Source organism: Notamacropus eugenii, chromosome 5 (assembly GCF_028372415.1).
Source record: "Notamacropus eugenii isolate mMacEug1 chromosome 5, mMacEug1.pri_v2, whole genome shotgun sequence".
NCBI classification, from domain to species: Eukaryota; Metazoa; Chordata; class Mammalia; order Diprotodontia; family Macropodidae; genus Notamacropus; species Notamacropus eugenii.
Window position 1 is genome coordinate 56,423,617 of NC_092876.1, and position 13,121 is coordinate 56,436,737.

The 13,121-nt window shown below is 43.5% G+C and overlaps 1 protein-coding gene across 1 annotated transcript in view; it reads left to right on the forward strand.

Moving 5' to 3' along the window:
• The first annotated feature begins 10,209 nt into the window (after window positions 1–10,209).
• The window catches only part of LOC140504274 (protein-arginine deiminase type-1-like), a 58,613-nt gene continuing 55,701 nt past the window's right edge, over window positions 10,210–13,121 (forward strand). The window contains exon 1 of the mRNA XM_072609047.1: window positions 10,210–10,431. Within this exon, the coding sequence (XP_072465148.1) occupies window positions 10,340–10,431 (92 nt within the window). The 5' untranslated portion in view covers window positions 10,210–10,339. The remainder of the gene's footprint in view (window positions 10,432–13,121) is intronic.

Here is a 13,121-nt window from a genome sequence, read left to right on the forward strand (position 1 = left end):
GTCACAAAGCTAGTAAGTGTCTGAGGCCAGATTTGAACTCAGAAGATGAGTCTTCCTACCTCCAAGCCTGATGCTCTATGCACTCTGCCACCCAGTCCATTGATCTGGCCATCCAATCATTCCAAATCTCCCAAACTGTTCTATTATCTTGCTTACATTTCTCTATCTTGTCCAGAAGGACAGTGTGAAAGACTGATAAAATCTGTGTAAATTCTCTTTGCAGAAGTCTCCTGATCGACCAGTTGAGTAACCCTGTCAAAAACTGAAATCAGATTAATGAGGTAAATGACTTGTTCCCTATGAAGCTGAATCTTTGTGATCATCATTTCCTTTTCTAGATGATTGTGAATGATCCCTTTAATAATATGTTTTGCAAGGAACTGAAGACAAGCTCACTGGTTTACAATTTACTCTGATCTTTCCTTTCCTTAGTGAAGCCAGCTACTATTTGCCTTTCTTCAGTCTTTGTGGCACCTCTCCTGTTATCCATAAACTTTTTCCTAAAAATAATTTATCATAATCTTTTTTGTTCAGTCACTTAAATTTCCATCTGTATTTCTCCTCCTCCCCCAAAAAAATCCTTTTTGGCAAAGATTGTTTTTTGAAAAGAGGAAGAAGAGAAAATACCAGCAAAACTCATCAATATATTAAAAAAAATATGGACTACCCATACTGGTGTGATCCCTCGAGTTCCCAGAAAAGGGAGGAGGCAGGTGCTTTTTCACGTATCTCCTTCAGAACCAAACATGTTCCTTGTAATTTTGCAACATTTTCTTTGATTGTTTTATGGTCACTGTCCCTGCAGGTGCTGTGTATGCTACTTATTTCATATTGTTTCTCCTAAGTCTTTTCTTCTCTGTATTTATCATTTCTTACAGCACAGTATATAGAAATATTCCATTACATCCAGGGGTATGCTGGTAAGTATTAAACAAAGAAACCCTAAAGCACTTTTTGGTTTAATCATAATAGCATTTTCCAACTCTTTCTTAAGTTGAGATAATCAAGAAAATAGTAAAAAATAATAATAACAATGAATAAATATAGTAAATAAATCTAACTGGCACAGTGGAGAATACATTGAGCCTGGAGTTAGGAAAACTTGAGTTCAAATCCAGCCTTGGTCAGTTACTAGCTATGTGATCCTGGGTAAGTCACTTAACCCAGTTTGCCTCAGTTTCTTTAACTGCTGAATGGGGATAATAATAGAAACTTTGCAGGGTTTTTGGGAGGACTGTGAGATATGTGGAAGGTCATTAGTATAATGCCTGGTGCATAGTAAGTGCTATATGAAAACTTTTTCTCTCTTTCTTCCTCTCCACTGCACATTTGCAAATTCCTAAAGTGTAAATACCCACACTGAAAACTTAATGTAATTTGAGCGAGCTCCAGTAAACTCCAGTACCACAATTTGTTTACCCATTCTCTAATTTGTGGATGTCTATTTTGTTTCCAATTATTTGTTGTTACAAAAAAAATATTATAAATATTTTGGTGTATAGAGAGCCTTTCTTTTTTTTTTAAATCAGTGATCTCCTTGGGGTACTTGCCCAATGAACCCCTGAGTTGAGGGGTAGGTATATTTGAGCTGCTTTATTTGCATAATTCCAAATTGCTTTGCAGAACACAAATTCACAGGTCCACCAACAATGCATTAGCATATCTAACTTTCCACAATCCCTGAAATTCCTTGTCATCTTCACCAGTTCAAAGGATATGAGGTGAAACTTCAAGCTTGTTTTAACTGATTATTCTCTTACTGTTAATGATTTGGAGGTTTCTTTTATTTGATTGTTAATAGTGTGCAATTCTCCTTTTTGAGGACCATTCCTGTCCTTGGATCTATTGTGGAATGACTTTTGGTCTTATAAATTTCCATTCCTTATCTATAAATTATAGATATGCCATGAACTTTTAAAGGACTTAAAAGTATATCAGAAACCACATTCAATTCAAGTCAGCAAAGCGTTATTAAGAATGTAAGATTCCTTTACTTCTATTCTACAGGGTTCATATCCAGTTGTCTCCTGTATTAATATGGAATATTGTTGAGGACAGGGACTGTTTTCTCCTTTTTTTGTATCCCCAGAGCTTAGCCCACTATCTGACTCCGGAGATAAAGTCCAAGCAAACTCTGCCCTAACAATGAGTTTATAATTCTCCTAGGCAGATGCAACATGGACATAGGTAAATAAATGCCAGATAATTGAGGACAGAAGAGAAAACTATCAGCTGGAAGATATAGAAAGACTTTGGGTAAGAGGTAGTATCTTACCTAAGCCCAAAAGGTCTCAGAAAGGAGTAAGGGAGTTGGGAGGGCATTTCAGGCATGGAGACAGCCTGTGTAAATACAGAGAAGTGGAACATGTCTAGTTCGGGGGAACTGCTGGTGTGACAGTTTGTCTGCAAGTCTGCAGACCAATTCTTCTAGTTACCTGGGATTTATTTCATTTAGATGACTTGACATGATCAGAGGATGCTAGGTGCTGTCTTACTAACCCTACTTGGGTTTCAACACTCAACTAGATATTTTTGTTTTGCCTTTTCCAGTTCAAAGATTCTTTTTCTTCGCAGAGAAAACATTAGTAAAACAAAACAAAACAAATAGTCAAGCAATTCTGCCTTCTCTGTGCTGTCCACTTGAGAGGGGAGCTATAGTGTTTGCCCTCAGGAAGCTCCCAGTCTCATGGTACAAATGTAGTCTCTGCTGTCATAGAATTTTAGATTTGGAAAGAGAATTTAAAGCTTATGTAATCCAATCCCTTCATTTGACAGAAGGGGAATCTAAGGCTCAGATCGGGGAAGGTACTTGCCCAAGGTCTAATAATAAGGTCTAGAGTGGAAACCAGGTCCCCTGACTCCTAGTCTAGTCCTTGTTCCATAACATCACCCTGTCCCCAGTAATATGCAGCCCCACCCTTTTACTTTGGTCAAAGTCAGCTGGTTTGACTGTCCTTGATGGCAAGCCCTTGGAAGACAGAGAACACATGCTCAATGGGCTTGGTATAGAGCCCAGACCAATGCCACATACACCTATAATTAAATACTGCTGCTGATGATAGTAAGGTCTATTCACAAGTCAAAGATAATGATAGTGATAATAAAAATAACTCACATTTCTATTGTGTTTTAAGGTTTGTGAAATACTTCATGGATTTATCTCATTTGATCGTTGTAACAATCCCGTGTGGTAGGTGCTACTATTATTCCCATTCTATAGATTAGGAAACTGAGGCAATTAAGAGGCAGTGTTGAACAGTAATTGGGCACTGGGTTTGGAATCAGGAAGAACCGAGTCCAAAACCCACTCAGTTACTCATCAGCTGTGTGATCCTGGGCATGTCACTCAACTTCTCTGTACCTCAGTTTCCTCTTCTGTCACATAAGGGGGTTGGACTCTTCTAGTTTTAAACTTATGATCTTATGCTCCTTCCAATATTTGGAGAATGCCAAGGCATCACTAGGATGATCTATATGTTTTCCCTATCATTAACTGAATGTCAAAATTCCTTAAAAGTTTGGTGTCCGAGACCTTTCATGACTTGCCTTTCCCTTACTTTCCCAAAATTCTTACACCTTGCACCACACCCTCCACCCCCACACATATAACAAAATCTTTTTCAAGGTATCCTTCTCTTTATTGGATTTTTAATGCTTCGTTTAAGGTGCTATTTGCTTCAGTATTTTTGTGCCTCCTTTACCAAGCTGTTGATTCTTTTTTCATGATTTTCTCGCATCACTCTCATTTCTTTTCCCAGTTTTCTCTCTGATTTTCTTTATTTTTAAATTCTTTTTTAAGCTCTTCCATGGCCTGGGGCCAATTCCTATTTTCCTTTGAGGCTTTGAATGTAGCAGTTTTGAATTTGTTTGAGTTGGTATTTTGATCTTTCCTGTCGCTGTAGTAACTTTCTGTGGTCAATAGCATTTTCATGTGGTTTTTGCTCATTTTCCCAGCCTATTTCTTGACTTTCAACTCTATGCTGAAGTGAAGCTCTGCTTCTGGAATGGAGGAGGCACTGTCCCAAACTTTAGGGATTTTGTGCAGCTGTTTCAAAGGTAATTCTGGAGACCTGTAAGTTGTTGGTCCTTCCAAAGTGGTATGATCTAGGGAGAGATGCGTTTACTGCTCTACTGGCCTGTGCTCTGGTCTGTGAGTGACCACAAGCACTCTTTTCTGTTCTGGAACCAACACGATGATCCTCACTTCACTTTGACCATAAGCTCTGGTGTGCGAGTACTCCTCCTTGCCCTGGGACAGAGACCCATAACTATGACTTAGAGTGCCCAAGTACGCACAATGGAACAGAGTTTTGTCCCCGACACCAGCAAAGGGACTCCTCTAATTTTTTTCTGACCAGTTGTCTGATGCCCTTACCATCTGTGGGCTGAAGTCTGGAAACCACCACTGCTGCCAATGATTTAGCTATCTGCCCGCTTCCCTGCCCAAGGTCTATTGCTGGTTTTCCAGAGTGTGGCCTGCTCTGGACTGTGCTGCACTCTCATCCCAGTGCGAGACCCATCCTGCTGACCTGGTAAGTTGTCTTAATTATTTCTCCCTCATCTTTTTGTAGATTCTGCTCCTCTAGAATTTATTTTGAGGCGTTATTTAAAGTTGTTTGGTGCTTTTTCTCCACCATCTTGGCTCTGCCCCCAAAAACTTTTTAAAAATTATTCTTATTAATTTGCTAAATATTTCCCAATCACACATAAAAAAATTTCACAATCATTTTAAAAAATTCTGAGTTCCAAATCCTCTTCCTCCCCCCTTGGGAAGGCAAGCAATTTGATTTCAATTATACATGTGAGGTTATTTGAAATATATTTTCACATTAACCATTTTGTAAAAGAAAACAAGCAAAATAAAACAATAAAAATAGAGAAAGGTTAAAAAAATCTGCTTCCATCTGCACTCAGAGTTCATCAGTTCCCTCTCTGGAGGTGGACAGCATCTTTCTTCATGGGACCTTTGGAATTGTCTTGGATCATTGTCTTGATCAGAGTAGCTAAGCCTTTCACAGTTGGTCATTCTTACAACAAACATCTTTGCTACCATAACACACCCTTTAATCCAATAAAACACCACTCTCTTTTCTGTTCCTCAAACAAGACAGTCCATCTTCCAACTATGGGCACTTTTACTAACTATCCACCATGTTTGGAAGGCTCTCTCTCCTCATTTCCGTCAACTGGTTTCTTTGGTTTTATTCAAGTCTCAGCTAAAATCCCACCTTTTACCAAAAGCCTTTTGTGATTCCCCTCAATACACCTACCTTCAATCCATTCTTTATCTCCAGCTTATCTTGTATGTAGCTTGTTGTACATGGTTGTTTTCATGTTCTCTCCGTAATTAGATTGAGAGTTAGTTGAGGGCAAGGATTATTTGTTTCTTCTTTTCTCAGGAGTCCCCCAATGCTTATCACAGAAACTGGCACACAATAGGCACTTAATAAATGTCTATTGACTCACTGATTGACTGACCCAAACAATGCAAGGTTATGTAGGAAAATCTGAGGAGGGAGACATTACTCATGAGTGGGAATCAGGAAAGATTTCATGGAGGAGGGGATGATCCCCCTTCATCCTCTCCTCCTGCTTCCAGTTTCTCATGTTCATCTGAAGGGTAGAATATCTACCAAAATACTGTGAAAGATTTTGGAGGCAGCTCTTCTCCCATTTGACAGTCAGTTAAAGTCTTTGTCCCCTTTGTGAAGTGAATGACCCAGCGTTACATGGTATGAGTGATTTGACGGAGAGGGAAGAGGAATGAAAAGATGTGGGTTCAAATCTCACCTCAGATACTAGCAATGTGACTCCAGCCAAGTCCCTTACATTTTCTGTGCCTTAGTTTTCTCTTTTGTAAAATGAGGGACCTCTAGGTCCCTTCCAGTTCTCCATTTATGGTTCTATGAACTTGCCCAGAGTCACATGGCTAGGAAGTATCTGAGAGAGATTCTAATCCAGGATTTCCTTACTCTAAGTCCAAGGCTCTAGTTAAGATACCCCAGAAAGCCTCTAGTTCAACACCCACTCCACCACCCATTTTGAAGAGGAGAAAACTGAGACCCAGACTGGTAGTCACTTGCTCAAATTTATAGAAAAAGGAAATGGCAGGTTGACTCCAATCAAACATTCTTTCCACTGCACCATTTGGATTCTTATAGAGGAGAGGCTAAGGGGCTCCCTAAAAAGTAAATAGAAAACCAAAGGTTGTTTGTCTTTTATTCTTGAAGAGGACCATGACATTGGAAAAATGATGTCATGACTTGGAAGTAAAGGATTTCAGTGAAGGAGGGCTGTGCGGAGTCATCAACCTCACTCTCTCTTCCAGGGCCCCCTGGGTCCAATGGCCAGATATAGATCAGGACAACTGGAGATGGCCCAGGGAGATCTTGGTCAAAGAGAGAACCATATTGTCCTGGGTGAAGAGAGCCTTGGGTGTACTGTTCCTCTCCCCTTCACCCATCATTCCCATGTCAGGCTGGTCCCTTTGCCTTCTTTTCTCCTGGGTAATTATTAACAGGGGCCAGTGGGGTCTGAGCTTCATTTCTTTTCTAGTAATGAGTCACGGACACATGTGACTTCCTATCATTAGGGCCACAGCTGACCTGGGGCAGGCTGGGCAATCATTGCAATAATCTTTTTAGCCCCTTCCCCACTCATGTTCCTGCCTTCCTGGGACACTGGGAGTTGGGGAGGAGTGGTAATGAGTGGAAAGGATGGAAGGTTTGGGTTTCTGAGGAGGTCATGGGAGAGCTGAGTTGGAAGAGATTCACTCCTCACTCCTTCCAAGACCCTGTATAGGGCAGGAGGTCTACCTGGATGCTGCCAGAACCAGGCTGTTGGGAGATGCATGACCTCTGTGCCTAACCAGTCTCTCATCTACCAAGAATAGACCTGTACCTGACAACTGTGAGCTCCCGCCCACAGTCAGGTGGAGAGGTCAGCAAGTTCAGGATGGATGTAGGTTTTGATGGGAATGGGAGGGATTCTATCTCTTAGGAGACTGGAGCTATAGAAAACTAGGTACCACCACCACTGGAATAACCACATTCAGTGTTCAATGTCTAATTCACAGACTCCTGGGATGTTAGAACTGGAAGGGGAATCAGAATAGAGGACATTAGAACAGAGAATGCCAGAACTGGAAGGGATTTTTTTCTCCCCAGGCTAGATCTGAGATTTCATCAATATAGAGAGTTCCTATTGTTAAAGCTCCCTTGAATATTGGAGCTGCAAGAGACCTGAGAACATTGAATGTGAGACTAGGGACTGATCTTAGAACACAGAACATTAGAGATGGGAGGGTCTTTAGAACACAAAATGTCAGAGCTGGGACTGACCTTAGAACACAGAATTTCAAAAGCTGAGAAGGAATTTAGAACATAGAGTGTCAGAGCTGGGGGGGCCCTTAGAACATGGAATGTCAGAGCTGGGGAGGTCTTTAAAACATGCAATGACAGAGCAGGAGGGCCTTTGGAACATTCTTGAATATGAGATATAAAAAGAACATTAAAAGACAGAACGTTAGAGTTGAAAGAAGCTTTAGAACATGGAATGTCAGGGTGGGACCTTAGAGATCTGAGCTCTCTCCTCTCCCTTCCCCTGTCATTTTATCTGAGAGGGAAGTGAGGTTTGGAGGAAGTCATTTATTACTCCCCTACTCTGTGCCCAGCTCTGTACTACATGCTGGGGATACCCAAAGGCCAAAGACAGCCTTTGATCTCAATCAAATCAAAAAGCAATTTGCTCAAGACTGTTAAGCAAATGAATGCCAGAACTGGAGACCAGACCAGGGTCTCTTGCCCCATAGTCCAGTGTGCGTTCCACCAGCCCATGCCTCCCAGTTCTGGCTGGATCAGGCCACTGGATCATCTGTTTGACCTGCCGTTTCTACAAAGATAGGTGGGCTGAAGGTGATGCCTCCTACTCCCTCCAAGTCTCCCAGACCAGCCTCTCCCTGCTGTCAAAGACTAATCCATCATGGCTCCAGACTTTCAATGTAAAACCAATGCCAGGAATGCTTTGGATGCCATTTCTTTTCTGGTGAGGGCTGGAGAGGCCTTGGTGGCCTTCTATCTTAAAAGCAAGTGTTATGAACTCCTTTTCAGTGGGTTCCCTTCTCTTCTTCCCCTTTCTTGCTCTCCCTTTACCCCTGACTAGGGGTTCCCAAACATAGAACTATGCCTCCCACTCAGAGTAAGGGCTCCCTGAGACAAGGTTTCCCATTATTAGAAGGCATCGGGCCTGGAAAGAATGCTGGCCCTGGAGTCTAGAGAAACTTGGGTTTGAAGGCACAGCTGGGCATCCATGGGCAAGTCACTTAACCCCCACAAACCTGTTTCATTATTTGTAGAGTGGGTGGAGCAGTGGTAGCACTCACCTCCCAGGGTTGTTAGGATGATAAAACTTGGAATCAAGTCCCTTTAAGGTTTGCTAAGAACTTTCTACCTACTCTCTCTCTCTCTCTCTCTTAATCCTCATAGCAACTCTGAGAGGGTAGTACCAGTACTATCCCCCTTTTACAAATGAGGAAACTGAGGATAACACACTTAGCAAACCTCAAAAAAACATACAGAGGCAACTGCGTGGCACAATGTTGGATCTGGAGTCAGGAAGACATGAGTTCAAATCTGGCTTCAGACATTTGCTAACTGTGTGACCCTGGTCAAGTTGCTTCACCTCTGTCTGCCTCAGTTTCCTCATCTGGAAAGTGGGGATAATAAAGTAGCATCTACCTTCCAGGGCTACTGGGAGGACTGAATGAGATAATATTGGTAAAGTGCTTTGCAAAGTTTAAAGCGCTACATAACTGCTAATTGTTGCTGCTTATTATTATTTACATAGCAGGTGCTATTATTAGACTGGCAGTTCCTTGGGATTCTGGTCTTCCTATCAGTTCAGGTCACAGGGGTGGGAAGCTGCAGCCTCGAGGCCACATGTGGCCCTCTAGGTCCTCAAGCACTGCCCTTTGACTGAATCCAAACTTCACAGCACAAATCCCCTTCAAAAAAGGATTCGTTCTGGAAAACTTTGACTCTATCAAAAGGCTGCACTTGAGGACCTAGAAGGCCACATGTGGCCTCAAAGCCACAACTCTCCACCCCCAGAGGAGATCCTGGAGGGCGGGGACTGTGGTACCCCCTCAGAGAGGATGCTCCCTAAGGGCAAAGACTGTCTTCTTTCCCTTCAGACTGGAAGCTCTCTGAGGGCAAACCAAACCGAGCTTCTACAGAGCAGACCAAGGTACCTGGCAGGTCCAGAATGTTTTGAGTATGAAGGAGGCCTTTTCTCGTCCTTGCAGCCACCTCCCCCCACCAATACACACCGTGCTTTGAGTTTGCCTTCTTTCTACTCTCTGCATCCCATATTTATGTGCTTTTTTGCATATTTTTCCCCCACTGGAGGGTAAGTCCACTGAGGACAAGGAGAAAACTATTTGTTTGTCTTTGTATCCCTAGCACTTAGCACAGTGCGTGATGCATAGAAAATGCTTAATAGTTTCTTAATAGTTGGCTGATTGGGGGGCCAGGGAATAACAAGTCATTTTTAAAAACTATTTCCTCATCAACTTTTCCCCACTTCTTTTGCTAGAGCCCTCTGTGATCCTTTCCAGGAATTAATGAAAGAAGATCCTTGGTCCTCATTCCCAGCATCCACAGAGGAAGCAGTGAGATTCTGGTCTGATGGCCCTAAGGCAGGAGGGCCAGCCTGCTGGTGTGTGTGGAATAGTCCAAGCAGAAGCTGGCTGTGCCATGGAATTTTCCATAAGCAGCACGATTTCTAGAGTCAGATGCTCTGAGTTCAAATCTCCTCATTAGCCAAGTGAAGATAGGCTGGTCATTGATCCTACCAGTCTCATTCTCTCTATATCTGTAAAATGAGGGGGTTGGAAAAAACGAATTCTGAGGTCCCTCCCAGGTATGAAATCTATGAGATTCTCCTTTCCTCATACTTGCAGACTTCTCACACCTGTAGGAGGACCTGTGTACTCTAGCCTTCTACCTACCCTGGGTCCAATAGCCCTCCTAACTCACGGTCTGTCCAATTCCCTCAGGCAGCATTTCCACCTGATCGTCTCATAGGTGGTTGATTGACAGCATCTTAGAACCTAATAATGGAGCCCTGGGCCTGGAGCCAGGAGGTGGGGACAAGGGCTGGAGCTAATCAGGTCACAGGGCGAAATTAAAAGGCAGGCGGAGGAGGATAACCCATCAATCTTTGCTCCTGCATTGCCATCCCTTCTCTGTTCAGTGTGCCTCACCTACCGGAGCCCAGAGGACTGTGGGCTGGCTCCGGACGGGGGAGGCACCCACTCCCTTAGGTGCTGAGGCTTGTCAGCATGGCCCAGCAGAGAGCAATCCGGCTGAACCTGCAGAAGCCCACCCACACCATCTGTGTGGTAGGCACTGAGACCCCACTTGACATCTATGGGTAAGAGCCTGGAGTTTCGCAGCCTGTCTTCTTTCATCTCATAGAGCTCTCCACCTTGCAGAAATTGAGGGTGGGGTGAGGGTCTGCTCCAGGCTCTAAGGTTGGGGAGCCTTGGGAAGTACCCTACAGTTTGTCGCCAGTCAAGTGAACCTGTCCCACAGGAAACGTTACGGATCACTGCCAAAGACAAGACATGTTTTGACAGGATAAAAGACAGAGTTGGCAGCAGTGCCAGGGAGGGAGTAACTCTGCCAGCTGTTTCAGATGTGGAATCGCACCTCGGGAAAATAAACTGAAGAGCATGGCTTGGGGTAGGGGTGATGGGAGTCCAAGACTAGGAGTCTCATTGATTCGACTATGGGCAGGGAACTGGGAACTTGGGAGGGAGGGGACCCTGCCTGGCCCTCTTGCCAACGTCCAAGCTTCCAGGGGCTTGGGACAAGAAGCTTGTTGTGAGATAAGGAGATGAAGTGATTTAGAATTCATGGGAGAGGAAGACGATGTGGGGAGAGGAAGGAATCAGATCCCTCACTTCTTTCAGTACTTGGATAAACCTGAGCTCTCTTGATCTCTCTGGTTTGGACTCTGCCTTGAACTGGGAGAAAGGAGATTTAGGCATCTAGTTTCAGTTCTACCCCTGACCAGCTGAGCTCAGCTTCTGAAATGTATTTCTCTTCTTTAGGATCAATTTTCCTTCTTTGTAAAATGAGAAGATAGAACTAGATGGTTTCCACCCTACCCCAAATAGCTTTGATATCCTGTGTTCTAAAGACCTTCTCCGTTCTGAAATTCTGTGATCTAAAGGTCCTCCCAGCTCTGACATTCTGAGTTCTTAAGGGCTGTCCCAGCACATTCTGGGGTTAAAGACCCTTTCAGGCCTGACATTTTATGTTCTAATGTCTTTTCTAGGTCTAAGATCTTATGTTCTAAGGTCCCTTATTGCTCTGACATTTTATGTTCTAAGGGCCATTTCCATCTCTGAAATTCAGAAATTTATTCTAAGCAGCCCTCCAGTTCTAATTATCTAGGACTCTTTAGTTCTTTGCCACCCTAAACCTCAGGGGTGGTTGTCAGTTCTGGTAGTAGAGACATTGTTACTTTGTAGAGTCAGAGTGAGGAAGCTTGGCCTGAGAAAGGAACCTAGTGCTGTCTGGTTCTGGAGAACATTACCTGGGTCTGCCCTGCCTCAGTATAGAGAGTTTGAGTTCTGGAGGTGAGGAGGGGGCACTTGTCACAGAGTCACAATCTAGCTTTTCCAGGTACTCTCATGATTCCCAGCAGCTAGTCCAAGACCAACTGGGATGAACCTTTTCTAAGTTCCTCCATAAATTTAGATGCAGATCTGGAGTGAGAAGATGAGTTCAAGGCAGACTTGCTAGTTGTGAAACTATGGGCAAACCCTTCCACTGTGCTGAGCCTCGGTTTTCTCACCTGTGAAATGGTACCATATTGGTTTATTGTGAGCACAGTGTTTCGCAGACATTTAACTCTTCTTATCTCCTGGGTCTAGGTGGCCCTAGCTCCAGATGCCATAGAGGGCATGCTAGACATGCTGGACCATAGGCTGGCTTAGAATACTTCAGACAATACTTTTGATTCTGAGACTGGATGAGTCTGTCAATTTTTCTACTTTATTAACTGTCTTCCTTTTTGGTATAATGAAAATGGTGTTGGGTTTGGAGGCAGAGGACCTGGGTTCAAAACCTGTGTAACCTTTGACAAGTCATTTTGCTTTCTCTGTGCTTCAGTTTCCTCATCTATACAAGGAAAGCCCCAAATCTATGAGAGCTCTAAGCTCCACTAACAAGAGTCAGTGTCATAGAGTGGAAGGAGGGCTTGATTTGGAGTTCATATCCCAGCTCTGTCCCTTATTACTCATGTGACTCTGGGCCAATCCCATAACCTCTCTGTGCCTCAGTTTCCTCATTTGTAAGTTTGGACCAGGTGACTTCTAAGGCACCTTCTAGCTCTGTGAGGTGGGAGAGGAACAAAGGGAAAAAAGTTCAGTCTTAAGCCAACTGGCATCTTCACTGGGGTAGGGATGGATGATAGATGAGATAGAAGAAAGAGCCCCTTTTCCTGCTTCAGGAGAGGTCCCAATGTCCCAAGGGTAGTGGCCTCCCATGACTGGTATGGTGGCAAGCACCCTGGAGTTGAAACCAGGAAGGCCTGGACTGGAAGGCCACCCTTGGCATTGACCCATCTTATGCCACTTCATCTCTTAGGGTCTTGATGATCTCATCTATGAAACTGCCTGACTGGCCTCAGTTTCCTAAGAAAAGTGCTTTGTCATCTTCAGAGCCTTAGAACAATGGCGGTCAGTATTCTCATTACTAGCCATTTCTATGCCAAAGTCTGGGTACCTTTGGGAGCTACAAGGTACCCTCAGTTATGTCCCCCTCCGTTCTAGAAAGCATTTTTACCCTGCTCTAGGAATACCCACAGGGTATGAGTTTAAACCAAAATGTCTGGAATAATCATGGAGGTTTGCATTGATGTAGCTCTTGGAAATGTTTGCAAAACACTAGACAGACATGATCCCATTGGAGTTTCCCAATTTCCTGTAAAGGAGGTATTAGTATTGTCTCCATTATACAGATAAAGAAGCTGGGGCATGAGACATATAAGTGACTTACCTAGGGTCACACAGCTAGTGTCTAAGACAGGAGTCTTTCTGACTCGAGGTCCAT